This window comes from Scyliorhinus torazame, chromosome 13 (assembly GCF_047496885.1).
Source record: "Scyliorhinus torazame isolate Kashiwa2021f chromosome 13, sScyTor2.1, whole genome shotgun sequence".
NCBI lineage: Eukaryota > Metazoa > Chordata > Chondrichthyes > Carcharhiniformes > Scyliorhinidae > Scyliorhinus > Scyliorhinus torazame.
The window spans coordinates 9,296,620-9,320,645 of NC_092719.1; the positions used below are offsets into that span (position 1 = coordinate 9,296,620).

At 44.5% G+C, this 24,026-nt stretch overlaps 1 protein-coding gene and 1 long non-coding RNA gene across 5 annotated transcripts in view; one reads left to right on the forward strand and one right to left on the reverse strand.

Annotated features, from left to right (window-relative positions):
* LOC140387840 (uncharacterized) overlaps positions 1-12,155 on the forward strand; it is a 44,404-nt gene extending 32,249 nt beyond the window's left edge. Inside the window, exons 2-3 of the long non-coding RNA XR_011934013.1 lie at positions 10,988-11,162; positions 11,981-12,155. This is a non-coding gene — a long non-coding RNA (uncharacterized lncRNA). The remainder of the gene's footprint in view (positions 1-10,987; positions 11,163-11,980) is intronic.
* The window catches only part of sfmbt2 (Scm like with four mbt domains 2), a 175,968-nt gene that overhangs the window by 28,977 nt on the left and 122,965 nt on the right, over positions 1-24,026 (reverse strand). For all 4 annotated transcript variants that reach the window (XM_072471033.1, XM_072471034.1, XM_072471035.1 and 1 more), the window contains exons 15-20: positions 23,289-23,428; positions 19,972-20,081; positions 11,957-12,132; positions 10,834-10,994; positions 10,058-10,324; positions 4,448-4,576 (exon numbers count right to left, since the gene is read on the reverse strand). In XM_072471033.1, the coding sequence (XP_072327134.1) occupies positions 4,448-4,576; positions 10,058-10,324; positions 10,834-10,994; positions 11,957-12,132; positions 19,972-20,081; positions 23,289-23,428 (983 nt within the window). The remainder of the gene's footprint in view (positions 1-4,447; positions 4,577-10,057; positions 10,325-10,833; positions 10,995-11,956; positions 12,133-19,971; positions 20,082-23,288; positions 23,429-24,026) is intronic.

A 24,026-nucleotide genomic window follows, 5' to 3' on the forward strand; every position in this document is an offset into this window, starting at 1 on the left:
AATGTACCTCTATTGACATTGTAGATTAATAGGTGGTCCGGATTGCTCAGCGCATTGGGAAGCTGAGGGGCAGGCGCAGAAGAAACTGAATTAGCTGGTAGACTCAAAAGTTAGAAAGGAATGTATAGAGAAAAAACAAGAGAAAATAATCTTGCGAAGCAAGAGCTGTGGCTTTAAGTTTAAAAAAAGTAGAATTTAAGTAAAAAAAAAACAAAGAGATGCTGCAAAGTGTTTTTTTTTTCAAAAACAGCACACAGCAAGAAATGTTGGTCAAAGTGAGCTGCTCAAGCAGAGAAGTTCTCAACCTTTAAAAAATAGGAAATTGGATAAAGAGCAAGAAATCCCTGCAGATCAAAAAATTCCAAAAGCTTAAAGAAAACACAGCTGGCACTAGGAAGCAGTGCTGCAGTTTTAAGAATAAAGGAAGAAGCAGCTCAGAACACTCTGTACCTGCAGCGATATAGTTGTTGCAAAGTACAGAAGCCAACTCTATCTGAACAACTACAGCCTGTGTGGGGAAAAATGATTACTACGCAGTCGTAAAGCAGTAATACCCTTAATAAAGGTAACACATTCAAAATAGCAATGCTCTTTACACGACAACCACAAGAAGGAACAAATGGCTAAGGACAGGAAAATTAAGAAGACCCAGTAAAAAGGCAACTTTCAAAAAAAGGTCCATAAGCAATAAAGACCTAAAAGAAAAGGCAATGGAAGCCCTCAGAGAAGTGGCGATGGAAGACCTCAGAGAAGAGGCAATGGAAGACCTGAGAAGAGGCAATGGAAGACCTGAGAAGAGGCAATGGAAGCCCTCAGAGAAGAGGCAACGGAAGACCTCAGAGAAGTGGCAATGGAAGCTCTCAGAGAAGAGGCAACGGAAGACCTCAGAGAAGTGGCAATGGAAGCTCTCAGAGAAGAGGCAATGGAAGACCTCAGAGAAGTGGCAATGGAAGACCTGAGAAGAGGCAATGGAAGCCCTCAGAGAAGAGGCAATGGAAGCCCTCAGAGAAGAGACAATGGAAGCCCTCAGAGAACAGGCAATGGAGTCCCTCAGAGAAGAGGCAATGGAATCCCTCAGAGAAGAGGCAATGGAATCCCTCAGAGAACAGGCAATGGAAGCCCTCAGAGAACAGGCAATGGACGCTCTCAGAGAAGTGGCAATGGAAACCCTCAGAGAAGTGGCAATGGAAGACCTGAGAAGAGGCAATGGAAGCCCTCAGAGAAGAGGCAATGGAAGATCTCAGAGAAGTGGCAATGGAAGCTCTCAGAGAAGAGGCAATGGAAGACCTCAGAGAAGTGGCAATGGAAGACCTCAGAGAAGTGGCAATGGAAGACCTGAGAAGAGGCAATGGAATCCCTCAGAGAAGAGGCAATGGAATCCCTCAGAGAACAGGCAATGGAAGCCCTCAGAGAACAGGCAATGGAAGCCCTCAGAGAAGAGGCAATGGAAGCCCTCAGAGAAGAGGCAATGGAAGCCCTCAGAGAAGAGGCAATGGAAGCCCTCAGAGAAGAGGCAATGGAAGCCCTCAGAGAAGAGGCAATGGAATCCCTCAGAGAACAGGCAATGGAAAACCTCAGAGAAGAGGCAATGGAATACCTCAGAGAAGAGGCAATGGAATCCCTCAGAGAACAGGCAATGGACGCTCTCAGAGAAGTGGCAATGGAAACCCTCAGAGAAGTGGCAATGGAAGACCTCAGAGACGAGGCAATGAAGATCACAGAAGGGAGGCACTGGAATAACCCACCAGAAGTAGGACAAAAAACAGACCCCAGATTGGGGGCATCATCAAAAAAAAAATCCATGAGCAACAAAGGCCGCAGAAAGAGGAGATAATGAAAGACCCCAGAAAGAGGGGGAAACAAGAAAATTACAGAATGGAAATAAGTTACCATTTTGTTGGAGACAGACCTGACCATCAATGAACCCAAAAGGATATGCCTTAAGTTAGAATCATAGAATCCCTACAGTGCAATCCCTACAGTGGAGAAGGAGGCCATTTGGCCCATCGAGTCTGCACCAATCATTCGTGAAACCACCCTACACAGACCCAATCCCCGCCAAGTCCCTGTAGCCTCAACTAACCATTGGACACTAAAGGGCAATTTAGCCTGGCCAAGCCACCTAACCTGCACATCTTTGGATTGTGGGAGGAAACCGGAGCACCCGAAGGAAATGCACGCAGACACGGAGAGAATGTGCAAACTCCACAGTCACCCGAGTTCGGAATCGAACCTGGGTCCCTGGCGTTGTGAGGCAGCAGTGCTAACCACTGTGCCACCCCGTGTTAAGACAAGCAGAACTGAAGGTTACATTTGTGAAATGGATGTGTCCATTAAGAACATGAATTCCCTTGGAAAAAACGCAGGAATCAAAGATCTCAGAAGGAACTAGGAACTACTGAACATGGAAGAGAAGTCAGCAAAAAAATAATTAAAGCGCGAGAGAAGACATTAAAACAAGATGAAATGACTGACAGCAAACTTTTAAAACGTTGTAAAAATTTAGAAAATTAAGTTAAAGAGAAATTGATGAGACAAATGTAGAGTAAGCTGAACTCCATCAAAAAGCAACTAGAATATAAGAACAAATCCAGTGAAGAACAGAATCGTAAGAGCAAGAGCTTGAAGAAGGGAAACGTGACAATGGGAAATTAACTGAAGAGGTAAAAACACTGAAGTTGACAGCGGACTCAGCAATTGAGACAGAGACAGAAACTGAGATTACGAGCACAAACAAGATTGCTGAAATGGTCACTAATAGAAAAGCACAAGAACCAATATGATAAAATGTTCGATGAATTGAAACGCTGGAAAGAGAAGATATTTTCCACACGGCCAAGGTACCAGGAACAGAGTACCACGGCCAGTCTCTCACATGTGCAGACCAGGATTATGACAGTACTGTCAAGACTGTGTTGTATTAGGATATGTGCCTCCGTGCATTTTAATGTAAGGGGCTTGGCATAACAAGAGTCAACCTGGGCTTGGAGAGTGGCATTGCCCACAAAGTGATGGATGCAGTCACATGGTCAGAGAACAGTCTCGGACAGAACTCAGTCAACAGCAAGCCTACACGGAACAACTCCATGCAAGATCATATTTGGAACTGTACATTGTTAAAGCAGACAAATAGAAGTGTTCATATTTAAACACACAAGCTTCAAGATCTAATCAATGAGCCATCACCACTGCAACATAAAAACCCAGCTTAAGTACGTAACATGAAACTTTGGTGGTGGAGCCAGTTAAATCCTCATAATTATTGTCTCAGACCAGACCCCGTCACACCAAATAGACATGCATCGTTCGTAAACACATGGACTACTTTAGGGATAGAGAGATGCTCCAGCAGTCAGTGTTGCCACCAAGAAATGTTTTTGAACATGTATCTGATCGACCTGTTGTAGACATAACTAATGTCTCAGTGGAAGCAAGGAGTAATGAACTGCCTGTGCCAGAAGAGGTACCCGTTATTGCAGTTCCTGTTAATGTCGATCCGCTGGAAGCATCTCAGACCGCAGAATTATGTTGCTCCAGAAAAAACCCTCAAAGACTATTTGTAATTGCCCAATGCATGTATATAATGTTTCGTTGGGATTTAGGACTGAGTTATTTAATTAATGAAGATTGTATAAAGGAGTTAAAGGGGAGGGATATGGTGATTGTCCCTTTAAGGACAACAGAGCAGAAAAGGATCACCTAGCTTGAGGGACCAATTGGGACTCTAAGCAGGGAATCATTCCAGGGGGTGGAGCCCTCTCTTAAGCAAGAGACATGTATGAAGCTGGCTACAGTCATGAAACTGCTGGACAATTCTTATTAATAAATATTTTTTGTGTTCAATAATGAAGTCTGTGAAAGTGTATCTTTATAATAATGTAGCGATCATAACGTCCTCTGCATTACAGGAAAGTTGTTGCTCTCAAGCATTTGGAATGCTTTGCACTCCAAAGGATTCATTTCAGTTGATTTTATGCTTCAATTCACAATATAGACCTGCTGATCTCGGAGGCGTTTCATTATAAACAAAAAGTATTCTCATGCAAAATTAATTCCCTAGTCATATCAGCAAATATTTTACAATCAAATTACCTCCTTCTTTACCCCTTCTGGGGTCTTTTAAATTTAAGTACCAGTTGAACCATTTTATCTGCTTGGTATGTTCAATGCTAAAAGACAGATTGTCTTTAACACACTTGCTGAAAGTTAGTTAGCATGCTGGACTAAAAATCACACAGGTTGCCTATTCCTTTCGGGACATTATTCCTACAAAACAAATTCCAGCAAAAACAGGAAAATATAGTGACATCTTTCCTAATGTAGAGATGGCAGAATTACAACAAAAATTCATGGTTGTCTCTTCAAGATGGGCTAAATTATTTAAATGCACAATAATATTGAAGTAACTGTCCTTTTGATTTTGATAGGTATCTATTTGTAAAATTACCTGTTCCTGAAATATTTTTGAAAGAGGTGCACAGTCTGTGGACTTAATGAATCTGACAACTTCAGCCACTGACCATTCCAAGGGATTACTTTCCAGAACAAGTTTATCTTCTTCACTTTGTCTAATTTCCTGCAGTAGATACAAAACAACAAATTTATTCCTTAACACACTTCAATGGAAATACATAACATGGTGAAATAAAGTACTGGGCTGAAATAACTTCTATTCAAATATCTATATTTATTTATTCTTTCAGGCAATAGCTTTCTTGTTGAAATCTTTTATCATCTAAAAAAAAATATTGGCATGCACGTAGCTAGTGTTTTTCTTCTAAAACTAGCTCATAAAATGATTAAAGGTGCAATAACTTCAATAGGTATAAATGCACTGCTGAGTTATAGTTACAGGAAGCCCCAGCTTGAATTTGTTGTCTGTGGGGAGGTAGCTAATCTCAGTTGAGCAGTGGTAGGGCACTACAGTTGCTGCAGAGATTGAGAAAGGGGATGGAAATCACCAAGGCCACCTGCTCCTGATTAATATTTGGGGATTCCTGCTCAGACGGCAGAAAGTGACGCAGGTGAGTGAGAACTGTGGGTCAAGCTCAGCTCTCATTTTCCTTTCTCACTAGCTAAACTCACATGTAATGGCCACATATACAAGAGACTGGTAGTATCTGTGGAACTATACACCATTATGGGTTAACTTAAGAGGGGAGAAATTTAAAATAATGCAGTGCTGCAAACAGCATTTTGATTAGTCATATATGAATGCAATCCGTTAGGTCAAGAAGTTAAGCGCAGCATAATATTTTGATACAACAGAACTAATGAGCAGGTTTAATTTGTAGCAATTTAACTGGACATTAAGACTTCAAGCGTTTGTAAAATAATTTTAGTTAATGCATTTTTATATTTAATTTTGTGGAATAGAACCATTTTACTTTACAATTGCTACACTAAAACATGTAAAGGATGCCTTTATCATAGCTAAGAGTTTGGTTTTTCAGGTTCAGGTTAGTAAAGTATTAAATGCATAAAATCAGTGATCTTTATTTGATGTCTTCTCATAACTTGCATTTCCAGCAGGTAAAATAAACCAGTGCAATAAGTTCCTGCCAAAAAAAGAGGGTTCATTACAATACAAAACAAAAGGAATGGGAGGACAGGCAGTCATTTCTTCCTATCTAGTCTTGGCAAAGGCTAATGGCGGGTTTAAATATCCCTCAGAATATGTGTCCCCTTACTTGGTGACCAACTTAATTTATGGTTCCACCCCCATAAATCCGGGGCGCGATTCTCCGACCACCCACTGGACCGGAGAATCGCCGGGGGCCGGCGGGAATCCCGCCCCCGCCGTGTCGCGAATTCTCCACCACCGGTGATTCAGCGGGGGTGGGAATCGCGCCGGTCGGCGGGAATCCCCCGGCGATTCTCCGGTCCGCGATGGGCCGAAGTCCCACCGCTGTCAACCCACGGCAGCCGGCGTGGATTGAACCACCTTTGGGACGGCGGGACACGGCGGCGCGGGTGGGCTCCGGGGTCCTGGGGGGGGGCGCGGGGCGATCTGGCCCCGGGAGGTGCCCCCGCGGTGGCCTGGCCCGCGATCGGGGCCCACCGATCCGCGGGCGGGCCTGTGCCGTGGGGGCACTCTTTTCCTTCCGCCTTCGCCATGGTCTCCACTATGGCGGAGGCGGAAGAGACCCCCTCCACTGCGCATGCGCGGGGATGCCGTGAGTGGCCGCTGACGCTCCCGCGCATGCGCTGCCCGGCAAAGTCATTTCCGCGCCGGCTGGCGGGGCACCAAAGGCCTTTCCCGCCAGCTGGCGGGGCGGAATCAGTCCGGCGAGGGCCTAGCCCCCTCAAGGCAAGGGCCCGGCCCCTCAAGATGTGGAGAATTCCGCACCTTTGGGGTGGCGCGATGCCGGACTGATTTGCGCCGTATTTGGCGCCGGTCGGCGGACATCGCGGCTATTACGGAGAATCCCGCTCCCGGTCTCTATATAAAACTAAACCTGTGCTAGGAGCATTACCTCAGAAAAATATTCTTAATTGCCTTTGCATTAGAACTTATCCGGTCTGCACTGGACTTCATCAAAAAATCAACTTAACTGGTAAACCTTTAAACAAATATAAATGTCAACAAAGCAGAGCTATGAACAGAAAAGCCATGCTGCATGAAACTGCCAATAAAAGTTAGATTTGTTGAAATCACACTGGGGATAATTATAACCTGTCCAGCAGAGAACTGATGGGATTCGGTCGACGGATCATTTTACATCACAAATGACCAGGGGCGGGATTCTCCGATATCGGCACGATGTCCGCCGACCGGCGCCAAAGACGGCGCGAATCAGTCCGGCATCGCGCCGCCCCAAAGGTGCGGAAGTCTCCGCATCTTGAGGGGCCGAGCCCTCACCTTGAGGGGCTAGGCCCGCGCCGGACTGATTTCCGCCCCGCCAGCTGGTGGGAAAGGCCTTTGGTGCCCCGCCAGCCGGCACGGAAATGACTTTGCCGGGCGGCGCATGTGCGGGAGCGTCAGCGGCCGCTCACGGCATCCCCGCGCATGCGCAGTGGAGGGGGTCAGTGGAGGGAAAAGAGTGCCCCCACGGCACAGGCCCGCCCGCGGATCGGTGGGGCCCCGATCGCGGGCCAGGCCACCGTGGGGGCACCCCCCGGGGCCAGATCGCCCGGCGCCCCGCCCCGGAGCCCGCCCGCGCCGCTGTGTCCCGCCGTCCCAAAGGTGGTTCAATGCACGCCGGCTTGCGTGGGTTGACAGCGGTGGGACTTCGGCCCATCGCGGACCGGAGGATCGTGGGGGGATTCCTGCCGACTGGCGCGATTCCCGCCCCCGGCGAATCTCCGGTGGCGGAGAATTCGCGACACGGCGGGGGCGGGATTCACGCCGGCCCCCGGCGATTCTCCGACCCGGTGGGGGGTCGGAGATTCGCGCCCCTTATCTTCATTTTGGAAAGTAAAATTGGGTTTAAGTTCAGTGAAGTGTAAAGTGGCCGCTGATCCAATCTGAAGTTTCCTAACATAATATTAGGTTAAATTTAATTTTTTTTAAAATCTACTGAATTGGCGGTTCCCACCTATATGCTGATGAAATCCAGCTCAATCCCCACCTTGGCCTCCCAACTGTCTTTAAACTGTCAAACTGCTTCACCCAAATTCAGTAACTAAAGTGCAAACATTTTCTCCAAGTAAGTATTCGGAAGATTGAAGCCATTGTCTTTGGTTCCCCCTCAAACCATGCTCCCTACTCCCGAGCCACCAGTTCCATTTCGCAGCCTGGTAACTGTATGAGGTTCAAAATACTATTTGTAATCTTGATACCATATTTAACTCTGGCGTGTTTCCAACCACATATCTGTGCTGTCACCAAGAGCACCGCCTACTGCAATTGAACAAGCAGGTGGTATTTTGGCCCAATGAGCTGGTTCGTCCATTGAATGTGATGACTGATCTGACTGTGCCCTTAACTCTATCCTCCACATAACCATAGACTCCCTTGTGGATCAAACATCCATCAATTCAGTCTCGAGTACATTCAACGAAGCATCCCCCAATTAATTCCGAAGACCAACAACCTTCAGAGGGGAAATTACTACTCATCTCGGTCTTATACGGGAGAGCCCTTATTTTTAAACTGGTTCTAGATTCCTCCAGGAAGGGAAACGTTCTCTCAGCATCTCCCCTGTCAAATCCCCTCAAATTCTTAGATTTTTAATAAAATTAGCGCTCATTCTTCTAATTTCCAATGAGGCCCAACCTGCTCAACCTTTCCTCGAAAGTCACCTCCTTCATTCCAGTAATGACCTGGGGCGGGATTCTCCGACCCCCCGCCGGGTCGGTGAATCGCCGGGGGCTGGCGTCAATCCCACCCCCTGCCGGTTGCCGAATTCTACGGCACCGGATATTTGGCGAGGGTGGGAATCGCGACGCGTGGCCGGCGGGTCGCCCCCCCCCCCAGCGATTCTCCAGCCCGAAGTCCCGCTGCTGTCATGCCAGTCCCGCCGGTGAGAATCAAACCAACTCTCTTACCGGTGGGACTAGGCAGCGCGGGCTGGCTCCGGGGCCCTGTTGGAGGGGGGGGGGGGGGGAGGGGGGGGGCGAGGGGCGATCTGGCCCCTGGGGGTGCCCCCACCGCGGCCTGGCCCGCGATCGGGGCCCACATATCCGTGGGTGGGCCTGTGTCGTGGGGGCACTCTTTTCCCTCTGCCTCGGCCACAGCCTTCGCCATGGCCGACGGGCAAGAGACACCCCCCCCCGCGCATGCGCGGGGATGATGTCAGTAGCCGCTGACGCTCCCGCGCATGCTTGGACTTCCACCGGCCGACGAAGTCCTTTCGGCTCCAGCTGGCGTGGCGCCAAATGCCTTTCCCGCCGGCCAGCTGCGCGCCAACCACTCCGGCGCGGGGCTACCCCCTCAAGGTGAGGGCTTGGCCCCCTAAAGATGCGGAGTAATCCGCACCTTTGGGGCGGCCCGACACCGGAGTGGTTCCCGCTATTCCATCCCGCCGGGACCCCCTGCCCCGCCGGGTAGGGGAGATTCCCGGCCCTGATCTCTAACATTGCCCAACTTTACTCCTGCCTCAGTTCATCTGCTGAAACCCTCACCCAATCCTTTGCTGCTTCTAGTTTTGACTAGTCACAGCATTTCTTACTGGCCTCTCATGCTCTACCCTCTGTAAACTTGAAGTCAGCTAAAACACTGCTGCCTGTACGCAAACTTGTGCCAAAATCCGTTGACTCATCACCCCTTGCATTGGCACCACCTCAATTTTGCAAGATCACAGACCTGAAATGTTAACTTTGTTTATCTCACGATACAGATGCTGCCTAACCTGCTGAATGTTTCCAGCATTTTCAATTTTACTGCAATTTTAACATTAGCTCCTTTGTTTTCAAATCCCGCCATCACCTCAACTTTATCCAGACCTCGTGCAGCTATACTACCATCCAAGATATTTGCACTCCTCCATCCACAATATTTGTCACTCTACCATTGGCGACTGTGAGTTCTACTGCCAAGGCCATAAACCCTGAATTCCATTCCTTAACCTCTCCATCTCGCTCCCTCACTTTCCTCCTGCGGTGGCACAGTGGTTAGCACTGCTGCTTCACAGCTCCAGGGACCCGGGTTCAATCCCACATTGGGTGTCTGTCTGTGTGAAGTCTGCACGTTCTCCCAGCGTCTGCGTGGGTTTCCTCCCGGTGCTCCGGGTTCCTCCCACAGCCCAAAGATGTGCAGGGTAGGTGGCTTGACCATGATAAATTGCCCCTTAGTCGTCCAAAAGGTTAGGTGGGGGTACTGGGTTACGGGGATAGGATGGAGGTATGGCTTACGTAGGGTGCTCTTTTCAAGGGCCAGTGCAGACTCGATGGGCTGAATGGCCTCCTTCTGCACTGTCAATTCCATAATTCTTTTAAGATGCCCCTTAAAATTCACTCAGCTTTTGGTTATGTGCCTTAATATCTCATGTGGCTCAGTGCCAAATTGCATTCTATAATGCTCCTGTGAAGCAGGTTTGGACATTTTATTATGTTAACGTATAAATTCAATGTTAAAACTCAAAATAACCACGAAAGAACACATCGTACAATTTACCTTTGGTGCTGAGCATTTAAGAGAATCATATTTGTCATCCTCAGAAAGTGATGATGTCCCCGCCCTTCTTTTTCGCTTTGCCCTGTCTACTACGTGAGGGCGGGGTGGTTCTGAAGCTGATCGCAGTCTTCTTAATCGTTTTGGTTTGACATCGGGCATCTCCGAGGATGTGTCGGTTTGATCATCACGCTGTTCAGAGCTTGTTCCATCGCTTCCTGTTTCATCATCAATCATATCTTGGCCATAATCTTTGTCATCTCCATTTTCCTGTAGTTCATTTTGGATAAATACAAAATGTGTAAGCACAAATAAAGTCAGATGTTGTTGTATTTGCTAAGGCTTAGAATCAGTCATTATTCTTTGTTTTCAGACTTGAACGCGGCATAAGCGACAAGGAGTAGAGACGCATTGGTGTTTATCCGTCATTAAAGCATTTGTTCTAATCTCATGTGACCCCCACCCACCCCTCCCCCAATCCCATACATCTTTAGCCCCATTGTCTTCAACCTGATTTTAATCCTTAAATGTTAATATGGTGAATTCGCAATTCTTCCAGTCCACAACGTTCTGTGAAAAAATGTTGCTCTTGCCCTCTGTCCTAAATATTTTACATTTATATAGTTGTACAATTATATATGGATTAAGAAAAAAATTACCACAACCCTACATCACAAGCAAATGCTAATCATGCCAACTATTTGTGGTCAGCACAGTTATAACGTTCAGTCAGCAATTTAAAGTTGCAGTTGCCTCTGTAAATAAAATGCATCTGATACCTGTGCAACATAGTCCACTGAAGTGGATGAACGCTTTTTCTTTTGGACAAAACAAGACCTGCGCTTTTTCCTGCGCCTAGCAGGTTTTTTATTGTTGTTTTCTATGTTGCTGTGTCCAACAGGAGGTCTGATGATTTTCTTCTTTTTTCCATAGTAATAAGCTGGGACAAAAAAAATCAATAAAATATACTCGGTGAATGAATGTACACGAGGGCATCACTTCCCTGTTATTAATTTTAAAAAAATCAAGCAATTCAAATCTACCATGCTTGGGAGCTGCAGAATTTAACTTTTCTTCCTCATCTTAATTTGCAAGAAAAATTGGTCAGGTTAGTGATGAATTGGCGATTGTATTACTAGTTCTGTTCACCTTATGAACTTGACAAATTGATTTGCAAAATACTTCAAATGTCAATAACCCTGAAGAAAATTTTAGGCTACTCTATAACTTCCACTAGTATACTAATTCATCATTGAGACATTTTCAGAATAGGTTTGTATTTATTGTCCAAATATATCTCTTAATGCTGCAGGATGCATATCACAATTAAAAGCGTTTTAGTTCCTATTCTACGTTTGTGCAGTAACCAACAAACACAGCACCAACAACTGTATGAAGTAATTAAGTAGTACATCCATATTAATCCAAAGTTGTTGTATTCAGAAAAAACAAATGTTGAACTAGGAAGGTGGAAAAGCAAATTGCTCCCAAAACACAATGCTTTTCTGTAATCAACTTCAAGATGTACAGAACATCTTGTACTGTTTTCCTCTCCTTTCCAATTCTTGCCTTACTTCAAAGTCCGAGATAATAGGAAGAACTCAATGGCCCAAGAGGATACAAATTACATTTTAATAAGACTAAAAGCCTTGATTCAAAGTTCTATTAGCATGGAAAGTATTGCAAAAAGGATTTTGAGGCCAGTCGAAGCCTTTATATTGACTGGAGCATCGAAATATTCAAAATTAGTAAAGCTTGCATTTACATAGCTATGCCCATGTACAAAGGAACCATTTACTTCCAACAAAATCAAACATAATAGCTCACTATTTCTGATGCATGTACTAAGAACTACTTAGCCATAATATGTGGTTGTAATATTTATTTAGTTATAATACTTACTGTATTTTGTTTTTGTGTGAACAGAGCAATTCTCGGGACATTTGTCAGTAACCATGAGTGGTCCAAACAAGTTTGGGCAACATTCTAACTTCATGCAAGTCCTTCTGCAGAAATCTGCAACTCGATCTGCCGTCCTTACAATTTTCATAATTGCCCTGTATGTTTTCCCTTTGTACCTTGGAATAAACGATAAAAATAATCGATTTGAAACAATTTATTCATTATTTAATACATGCAGTTCAAGGCCTGGAAGGTATTTTCACTCAGCTTCATTTATTTATCACATTATTGTTTAAACATTTCCATTGCTTAAAACCAGGCACCTGAATATTACTTAATTCTCTTGAAGTGGACAAACTGCAATCTAATGTTTCTGTACTCAATTTTGACTAAATTGGTGTGATCAGAAACTTTAATGCCTTCCGTGATAAAAGCTCAAGCTTCGTGAATTTTTCCAAAGAGCAGCAGAGCCATAAAGACCCAAATGTTCTCACCCGCAGTCGCAAGTCTGTACAGAATCAGTAAACCAGTAAGAGCAGCAGTAGCGGTGTTACATTTGCCTTCACGGCTTCTAGATTAGCAAGATAATTAATCAGAGTTCTAGTTCTCAATGGCTATCCAGTGATCCTATGATGAATGTTAATTGAAAAGTACCCATTTAGCTGGACTACAAAAATGACAATGAAAGACATTTTCTCAAAAATCTTTTTTTAAGTTTAAAACAAAGCTTCTGTGATACCAGACTAATTATGTGAAAATAATCTTGCAAACCACTGAAGTATCATGTCCAGGAGAAAGAATTTTACTATTTAAAATAAATTAAGAATGTTTCCATTCTCATTTGTATAAGTAACAGTTAACATGCTCCTTCAACTTGAAGCATACTGTTCCTTGCAGTTATATCTTTCCATTTAAAGGTCAAAATATTTTTGACTCTGGATTTTGAGACCTGTCTTATGTTCAAAATCATCTTTGCAAACTGACATTCTGTGGCCTTGAATGTGTAATTACTATTCAAATAATATATTCAAAAGAACAAAAACACATTTGCTATACATGCACATTATCACTCAGTTGATCAAAAGTAATAATTTGCTTCAGGCGTGAACAATGTACTGGAACAACAGCTCTTTATTTCAGTGAAGAGAGAGTATTAAATAAATTAGTACCACCAAGCTGAAAGCTAAAACAGGCATTTGTATCAATACAGCAAACCTATCAATGGTAAGGAAATCTTTTGTGGCTTCTTGCCATGATTATTGGCAACAACAGCTTGGATCTATAAGAGAACTTTCAATGTAGAAAAGCTATGCAAAGAACTTCATCAATATGCATGGTAGAATTGGATGCTGATCCAAATGAGGAGATATTGCAAAGGTTTGGCTCCCCCAAAACTTTCAGTTCCCTCGTTGCCAGTTCTATTCCCCTCCCTGACAGCATTTCAAGATGAACAAGACTATTTGCAACCTCAATGTCCTGTTTGATCCCAAGCTCAGCTCCTGATTTCATGTGAACTCCATCACAATGACCACCTAATTCCACCTCTAACATTAACCATCTGCCCACTTGCCTCAGCTTACCTGCTGAACCCGTTACCTCCAGACACGACTGTTTTCTCCTGAATGCCCTCCCACCATATACCATCCAGCAGCTTGACAGAAAACTGCCTGTATCCGAATTTGAGCATGCTCATTTTTAAGTTTCACTCCTGTTGGTATCTTTTAATGCTCTCACCTGTTCTCATATAGACCCCTGTTAAAAGCCCTGCTGGTATTAAGTGCTAAGGTATCCGAAAAACCAGAAGAGTAACTGGGCACACCGGTTCTTAAGTAGTATATATTTTCAATTTGGTATACTGTGAGAAAAGATATGCCAACCAAGGTGGAATAGTCCAGTCATTGTATCAATATCTACAGTGCAGAAGGAGGCCATTCGGCCCATTGAGTCTGCACCGGCCCATGGAAAGAGCACCCTACTTAAACCCATACCTTCTACCCCATCCCCGTGACCAGCAACCCTACCCAACCATTTTGGACACTAATGGAAATTTAGCGTGGCCAATCCACCTAACTTGCACATCTTTGGACAGTGGGAGGAAACCGGAGGAAACCCACGCAGACACAGGGAGAAAGTGCAAACTCCACACAGACAATCATCCCAGCCGGAATTGAACCCGGGTCCCTGAAGCTGTGAGGCAGCAGTGCTAACCACTGTGTCACCGTGCCGCCCCTAATTAATAAATTAATAAAGAATACTTATTAACTTAAAAGAAAAAAAACACAGGACAAGAAGGACTATAATACACTACAATACTTAATTAGACTGATGGCTATACACAGAGTATATCAAGTTACCTCTTGGTTCCCAACTATCTATGTTTCCTGAACTCGACACTCCTTTGTTCCCAAATATCGTCCAATATTATATAAAGCTATGAGTTAAATCCAGCAGATAATTACCATGCACAGGTTATTTGGCCATGTTTGGAACTATCATCTTCAGCGAAGGTGAAACCTTTTCCGTTTCACTTTTGGATCTTAACTGGCTGCCCGTGTAGCAATAACTTGTTTTCGGGAGACTGTTTCTGCAGCTGGGTATGGCTGTGATGGTAGGTGCTACTGTCTCTCTTTCTCCAGTTATTGTGCTATAATTCTTTGATGTTACCCACCTTGTGGATCCAGCGTTTAGGATATATGTGTCAATTGCCTCATCTCTCCACTTTGTCTATACCCCATTGTTTTCCACTTGCCACAAACCTAAACACTTGCTTCTGCCACTCGGATTTGCAGGTCAAAATCCCTCCAGACAGCTGCACTTCATTTCCCCTTTTTAAAAAACATTTCATACCAATTTAATTCCTTAATCCTAATTTTCCCAAATTCTTAATCCTCTTGCTAATCGAACAGGAATTTTTGAATGTTATGTTTTGCCACTGTAGCTATGCTTTTTATAGGCATTGCATTAGCCCTCTAATCAACCTTTTGATTTGTTTTTCTGCATGCTCCTATTGTTGTGTAAATCCCTTTCCTTTGTCTTCTGCAAACGGTTTAGAAGCTGTATTTCCTGAATTGATATTTTAATCCATTGTTCTCAACATATTAGCGAACTACAATGGCACAACCATTTCTAGCTCTTGCATCCTTTTTCAAAAAATAATACCTGGGATTTTTTTCGGGCCAAAAAAAACTGGTGCGGACCCCATCAGGTGCCATGGGGGCGGCCTGGTGGAATCAAGTGCCCTTCAGGCACTGTCAGGCATCCCCCATAACTGAGAGCCCTGGTGACGGACCTGCAGCGATGGTTATTAGCTGCACCCCTCGGATGCCCAGGGTCAGCCTGGGACCCCATGCCAAAGGTGAGCAAGAGCGGGATGCCGATCACAGGGATGGGAACTGTGGGAGGGGAGGAGGTCGGAGTAAAGGAGTGGCTTTTAGCGACTACCTCTTTCTGAGTGCACAGGAAAGCGATGCACCTTCTGTTTAATCTCTGAACCACCACCACTAAATTAATGGGCTCAGGGATAATGGCTGACAATTAGCTCATAAATGAGCCTACTTGACAACCTGCCACCGATGCTGGGAATCCCTAGTCAGCCCCTTCAACCATCCCACATAAATTGGTGGGGGGGGGGGGGGGGGGGGGGTTACATTTGCTGGGAGGCTGATGTGGGCCTTCTCCCAAGATTAAGTGGGCCCAGCTACCATGTTTCCAACCACAATGTTTCTGTATTACTGTATAAGCATATTAATATTGATTTACTTCCTTACAGCAGAAGACATTCTATGCACGGCATGGAAATTGTTGATATGCAACTGGAAGATCACAGTCGGGCCTTGTAAAGCAACTTGATTACTTTAGTGATAGAATACTCTCACTATGCCTTTGCAGCACTTGAGGCAAGCACCTCCGCTGAGGGTTGTGGGTCAATGAGAGAGAAAAAGAGTGGGAAGGTAAAATATAAAAGTGCTACATTAATTTAAGAAAATTGTAATATGTTGGGAGAAATTATCGACTTTTTTTTAATAAAAGGATCACTTCATACCAGTTAACTGTTTTTATTTCTACACATTTTATTTAGACACCACCATTTAACTTGATTAGTCACTGTATTTACTGCAGTAAAACAAAAAAGCTGAACTATTTGGGCTTCTAGTCTTTTACATGCTAATTATGCTTTTATGTACAAAAGGTTTTTTAATTAATTGCCTATGGCACTTCAATATCAGTATTAACATACACTACATAGATAGAAAATCATTCATTTATTTCAATTTTAATTTCGTTTTAATCAGGTAGTTTATAAAAGCATAAAACCTAATACTTTACTTGGTATCCCCTGAGCAACTAATTCTACACAGACACACTGTACAATCAGAAATAAATAAAAGCATTTTCTATGAACCAACAATATGTTGTAGCTGTGCTAAGCTAGATGGTACAATCTAAAATGAGATGAAATGAAAATCGCTTATTGTCACAAGTAGGCTTCAAATGAAGTTACTGTGAAAAGCCCCTAGTCGCCACATTCCGCTGCCTGTTCGGGGAGGCTGTTACGGGAATCGAACCGTGCTGCTGGCCTGCCTTGGTCTGCTTTCAAAGCCAGCAATTTAGCCCTGTGCTAAACAGCCCCTGTGGGTACTTACTAACCAGTCAGGATTTTGTTTTGTTACAAAAGCTGGTAGTGCATGTATAAACTCAACTGGAACATCCTCACAATACAAAGCTATATTTGGGTATAAAATAACTAATTTAATTTAAAAAAGAAGTTATCAACTTTAATGAGGCAATCCACAGTTGTGTAATGGTAATTCGTTGGGTTTATAATCCAAAGGCCAATGCTCTGGAAATGTCATCCCATCACAACAGCTGGTAGAATCTAAATTCAATGAACAAAAACTTGGAATTAAAAAACTAGTCTCAGTAATGGCGACCATGAAACTGGCATTGGTTGTTGTAAAAACCCATCTGGTTCACTATTGCTGTTTAGGGAAGGAAATCTGCCATCCTCACCTGGTCTGTCCTACATGTGGGGCGAAATTCTCCAGTATCGGCGCGATGTCCGCCGACTGGCGCCCAAAACGGCGCAAATCAGTCGGGCATCGCGCCGCCCCAAAGGTGCGGAATGCTCCGCATCTTTGGGGGCTGAGCCCCAACCTTAAGGGGCTAGGCCGGTGCCGGACGAATTTCCGCCCCGCCAGCTGGCGCGGAAATGACATCTCCAGGCGGCGCATGCGCGGGAGAGTTAGCGGCCGCTGACGGCATTGCCCGTGATTCCGGACCCACAGTAATGTGGTTGACTCTTAACTGCCCTCTGAAATGGCAAGACACTTAGTTAAAGGGCAATTTGGGATGGGTAACAAATACTGGCCTTGCCTGTGACGCCCCCATTAGAATCATAGAATCTCTACAGTGCAGGAGATCATTTGGTTCATCAGGTCTGCACAGACCCTCTGAAAGAGCACCCTGCCTAGGCCCATACCCCTGCCATATCCCCGTAACCGTACCTAACCCACACATTGCTGGACATTAAGGGGCAATTTTTAGCATGACCAATCCAGCTAACTTGCACATCTTTGGACACGACAGAGGAAATTAATAATGCAGTCTCAAAAAATTGCTTCTTTAGTAAAATAGTACATCTTAAGAAAATGTGCAAATTATATACAGGGTAATTTTTCAGTGAGTTTCATGTATAAATGCATGTACCTCCTGTACTTCATTACCCTGTCTGCTATATTTACACAGATGTTAACTCACCAACAGTAATCGGGTTAACATGTCTAACATCTGTCGAACAATAACACACACTGAAGAATGTAGAACAAGCATGAAGAGTGCTCATGAAGAGTCATCGTTGAAACGTTAACTCTTGATTCTCTCCACAGGTGTGGCCTGACCTGCTGAGTACGTCCAACATTTTTTTGGTTTTAATGCAGATTTCCAGCCTCTGCAGTATTTTGCTTTTGCATTATGTTAAGTGCTCATATGAAATCATGGCAAATTAGAAAATCCGTCCAAAAAACCCAAGGGGGAAAGAAGTAGATATTTCCTTTGTTACCCAAGTACTTACTTATTTCAAGAATCCAAGCACTCCAAAGCTTTCAGCAATAAATCATTCACATCCAAATGAAAAGAAAATCTTTCTTCCTCTTCTTAAAATCATATGAATGCAAGATGACATTCTTTCAATAGCAACAGAAAATTATTCAAAGCGCATGAAGGTAGCTATTTATTATTTTAGAACACCAGACCCCAACATGAAAGAAATTTCTAGTTATCTGCATAAGGAAAACCAGACTTCAAAACATCATAGGAATGGTTAACAAGATAGCATTTAGAGGCAAAATACGATTTTCGATATGAAACTCTAAATCCCAGAACATAAATTCATTACAGCTAACATTTTAGAACTTCCTGATTTAAAATAAGACTGCTCTAAAATTGACACAGTACATGGAAGTGTAAGTAAAATGTAAAGTAACTATGGTCCCAGATGAGCATAGGCTGCCTTCCCCTTTGACGGGGCAAGCTAACTTGTTGATGGTTTAACATGAGGATCACCACACCTCAGGCAAGGAGCAAGGTTGAGAAGGCAGAGCCTTCATGAATAACTTCCACCGGCGTTGGAATTGAACCCCCGTGCTGTTGGCCTTGATCTGCATCACAAACTAGCTGTCCAGTCAACTCAGCTAAACCAAAAGTGCATCAGCAACAGCTTTGGTACTCCCGATATAAACTTGGAGCTATTGCTTAAATGCCAACGCCTCTGCGGTGGTCCTCTAATTGCCTGAGGACTATAAAAATATTGCCTATTTTCTTTGATGTTGGAGTAAGTCTGGGTTCTGGTAGTGGACTGGACTGGACTGGAGTCCAGAGGCAAAAATGAGGTTTTCTTGTAGTTTGGCAAACATATTTCATTAGTGTTCAGACTATCAAGTTGCCAAAGGTGAAAACCTTGTTTTCTTGTGAACTCACAAAACATTTGAGTTTTTCCGACTGTCTTTGCCTCATCAAAGATGAGATGTGACTTTCAAAGCCAAGAAGCTGAATGTTTAACTGAAGGGCGCATTAAATCTTTTTGTATTCAAAGTGGATATGTAATCTCACATTCAACACAGCCGAGTTCCCATCTTGGACTTCAGATTCCAAGTTAACAGGCTAAACGTCTGCCCCTGAAAGCCTGAATAGTTTGCAGGCTGACTTCTAAACTGGGAGCTACCCACGCTGTAAAGTACAGGATCAGCAGCAGAGAAAGTAATGCCGTCTTTGATGGCCTCCATGATCCAACAAAAGGAAAAGAAAAACTCAGAATGATATGTGGGATGCTTCTCTGGAGGAAGAGATTCCAAAATATGATTTATAATAACTCAGCATTTTCCAAGAGGCATCTGTGTTGGATTTGTACAATGGGAATGCAGTCTATTTTTCAGTGTAGCTTCCAATTACCTCTTCTTCCATTGTCAATTGACATTGCAAATTTAGTGCCTCTAAAACTATGTTTTCTTCAAAATATCATTTGCACGTACTCTCTCGATCTCAGTTATGTCTGCTTTTTCCCCAAGAGATTACCTTCAATTAATACACTTTGCCATTGTATTCTAACATGTGTACTTCTTGAAGATAATTTTTGAAGAAGGAATAATTTGCCTCCTGCTATTTTTTATCATTTAGCAGCATGTGCCCCAGCTAGCCCGAACACAATACTCACCAATTACGAACCAACTGCACAAGAGGATTGGACACCTGCTCCATAGTTGTGTATCATACTTTTGTGACAGGAAGTGCTCACAAAATAAATACTTTCAATTGCAAAAATGAATCAAACTGTTAAACATCAATTGTGGTTCATACGGTGCGCAACAGCACTTGTGGTCGACTAAGAAACAAGTTAGTCACCTTGTGCAACTCACATATTGGGCACGCTGGGAGTTATTTACCCAACATCACTCAGTAATTTACGTAACAGCAAGCCCAACTAATCACATCGTCAGAAAAGCAGACCCTGCTCGACTCACTTAGCTTTTAGTGTCTCTTCTTGGCAGTTCCATTCTGGGTCGTCCTCGAGTTGCAATTCCCGGAGCACCCGGCCTGGTTTGTAAGCTGCATTAATCAACAGAGTGAGAACCTGTGCAAGGTAAAGAAAAGTTACAAAGATCAATTCTAGAGCCAGTATTTCCCAAACTTTACAACTAAATGTAAAGACTGTGAATGTTTTGTCTAACTATTTCTAATATCAGAAATATTGGTTTTAGAAAACTCTTGCACAGCTGGTGACAATGTTGAAAAGTCTGGCTTTAACATAAATGAAAATTCAAAACACCTGGCCCTAAGGAAATATATTTCTACAGAATATTTTACTTATGCTTTATTCGCAGCGGATATCCTGGATCCAGCTTTATGCCAAGGAAGTACAATTTTGGAATTCAGGGACAGAAACTTGTTCTCGATCTCTCATTACTGTCCATGACGTGGGGATGTAGTTTACGTTCCCCCGCCGGGTGGGTTTTGGGCAGGGGTGTACTTAATAGGGAGGTGAACTCCCGCAGAACTCACTCTTGTAATGCCAAAATTGGCAGCCCACCATATTCAAATAAGTAATCAAGGATTAATTAATTGGTTATCAAGCCAATTGACCGTGATAATACACTGCCTATACAACAAAGTGTTTGGCATGTCTGTCAAGCAGGAGCAGCACATGGTTTTTAAAAAAATGTTCTTGAAAGGGCAGGAAGGGGGAATCTGCTATTTAGGGGCTGTCCTTTGCCTATCACAGGTGCCCCCCTAAGATCGAACGTCCACTTCTTTCCTACACCACGCCCACAGTCTTCAACCCATCCCTGCCTGCACCCCACCCACTCCCTGAACTACCCAAAGCCTTCTTCCCAGGAACCCGGACTTACAGGTTCCAGGGATCCATAGGTGTTCTTCCTTCTCCTGCAGTCCTGGCAGCAGCCACTGACACACTTGGCGCTGTCAAGACTGCTGGCAATCTTATTTCCAGCAGCTCTAGAGGGTGGGACTGTGGTTCCCCAGTGAGGGGTGGAAGTCACACTTGGCCCTCTTTAGGTGCCCAACAACCCTTTATGGTTGCAGGACGGACTGGCAGAGAGCATGTCGGCTCCGTACTCTTACGGTTGTACATTCTGTCCCTTTCTGCCACATTCTGATCACCATTTCCCTAATTGCTACCTTGCTCTTTTGTCTTGCATTCTCTATTTATCACATCTCCCAAAACCTGATACCTTGCCCCCACTATTTAGTTAAAAAACCCTCTCTAGGGCAAAACAGTGGCACAGTGGTTAGCAGTGCTGCCTCAGAGCGATGAGGACCCGGGTTCGATCCCAGCCCCGGGTCACTGGTGGTGTGGAGTTTGTACATTCCCCCCATGTCTGCGTGAGTCTCACCCCCACAACCCAAGGATGTGCAGGGCCACGCTAAATTGCCCCTTAATTGGAATTAGTTTGTTTTTTTAAACCCACTTTACCGCCCTAGTTATACAATTCGCCAGAACACTCACAGCATGGTTCAGGTGAAGACCTTCTTTGTTCCAGTGAGAACAAACCAAGTTTATTAAACCTCTCCTCATAGCTAATGCTCTCCATACCAGGCAACATCCTGGTAAATCTCTTCTGCACCCTCTCTAAAGCCTCCACATCCTTCTGGTAGTGTGGCGACCAGAATTGAACACTATACTCCAAGTGTGGCCTAACTAAGGTTCTATACAGCTGCAACATGACTTGCCAATTCTTATACTCAATGCCCCGGCCAATGAAGGCAAGCATGCCGTATGCCTTCTTGACTGCCTTCTCCACCTGTGTTGCCCTTTACGAGGGTGACACAATCCCCCTTTCAAAGACCCTCATTCTAGAGAGGCCTCTACACCAAGGAGCTCCCCCACACCAGAGTATGGAAATTCTCCTTCGCCTTCTCCATTGAAATTCTACAACGCAGAGGGAAGCCATTTGGTTCATAGTGTGCACCAACCCTCTGAAAAGCACCCCAACCAGGCCCCCCCCCCCCAAAACACACACACCCTATCCCCACCTAACCTGCTCATCTTTGGACTCTTAGGGCCAGATTTTCAAATGCCTTCGGTTAGGGCCAGGTGCAATTTGAAAATTATCGTCCTCCAGTTCGTGGGGATTATTTTACCTCCGGAACAATTTCAAATTTTCAAAGGGCTGGTGGAGGGGAGGGAACTGGCAATCTGCTCTTCCCCAATACCGGGCCATTAAGTTTTCAAGGGAATGTGCATTCGGGAACGTGATTTATTTTGGTGAATCTGAACAGTGTGCACATTAGCTTCCGCCTGTTAGGATCAATTGAAAATTTGTTATTTGTTAAAAACAGAAGCATGATTCTTCTAGCAAGACAGCGTTTGGAGTTGCCTGTTAATCAGCAAGGCAGTGGCAGCCCCCATCATGGCTGCTATCTGCTTTTGTTCTTGGTGTCAGGTAGGCAGCTCCTGTTTCTTGGTGTTCCTAATTGGGTGCCGAACTTGCCTTTTGCCAGTTAGACCACTTGCATTTAAAAAGCTAATTGTAAGAGCGACGCAGCTCAGGCAGGGGTCGTAACCTGAAATCCTTCCTGGTGATGGCTTCCCAACCCAGCTTTGAAAATCTGGCCCTAGGTCTCAAATTTGTTGGGCGGGATTCTCTCCCCCCCCCCGCCAACGCTAGGTGGGAGAATCGCCGAGGCGGCGTGCGAATCGCGCCACGACCCCCGCAGGCGATTCTCCCCCCCACCCCGAAACCAGCGCCGTGCGATTCGGTGCCCGGCCGCTCGGAGAATCGCCACAAACGGGCTCCTTCACCGGGGAGGGGCCTCCGATGGAGTCTGGCCCGCGATTGGGGCACACCAATCAGCGGGCTGGCCTGGCCTCCCCCCCCCCCCCCGGGCCTACCCATTTGGCGCCGCGTAAGGACGCTGGAGCAGTTCACCGTGCTGGCCCCCTTGGGAGGCCAGAATAGGTTGTGCCCGGACCCTGTTCGCGCCGTCGTGAAACGCGACAGCGTGGGCACTTGGTCCGCGGAGAAACGCCCCCATATTTGATCACCCTCTTCTTACTGCGCCTCACTCATTCTTCCTGTTTTTATTGCTCTTCCTATCTACATTACTCAGGCTCTAATTGAAATTAATGTTATTTTGCTAGCAACCTTATCAAGTTACTCCAGTTAATACTGGATTTATTTCAACTATTTAGGGTGGAGCTGGGATTTCAAAAGATGATCGTTTGCGTATCACGGCTTTATTCAAGAAAATATTAGCTCTCAACTTCTGAAGCCTTCTGGTTAGCTAGGTAAGATGATTAAAAAATTTCCATCTGGCCTACCTCCTTCAGAACAAGCACACATTTTCCAGGCCCAACCGATTGAGGAAGTTCTGCTATTCGTCCTTTGTTTAGATATGGACCTGAGAAACAGCGATGGTTGAAATATATTTTGGAACAGCAGTACTTGCCATTAGTGGTACCTAGAGAAAGGAAATAAGCTTTACCATGATTTAGACTTTTATTATGAATGAACATATTAAAATTGACCTAGAATGTAAAGCTATGAGAACTTGCTGCAGCAAAATAAAAGTAGATGATAACATTAATGAAAATCAGTGGATCAAATACAAACAACAGATACAATTACTGCTGTAAACACAGATATACAACCTAATCGGTAGTGGAGAGCAAAAGAAAGCCTCAGTATAAATTTGGGATGAGAAATTTGCCGTGGAGATAATGGCTTGCTGAAAACCTTCCTGGCCTCAACAACGTATGGTCAAGACCTATGGAGTCAACCTTAACTTTCTTCTCTGTAGACTGCAGCTTAAGCTTCCCCAATCTGTCCTCATAGTTCAGCCCCCTTACAGTCTTACATCATTTGTGTGGACACTTCAATTTGATTGTTCATGTGTAATTGTAACCTTCCACACCTGCTGGGAATGGTTAGGTTGGCGTGGGACTGTAATTTTACTTCAGGCTTTTCCTTCCCAACTTCAAGGAGTGTATAAAATCAGGCAGGGTGTAAACTGGGTGTTTGACGTGAAACTGCCCAATTCCCCTGCACTTGGCCTAGTT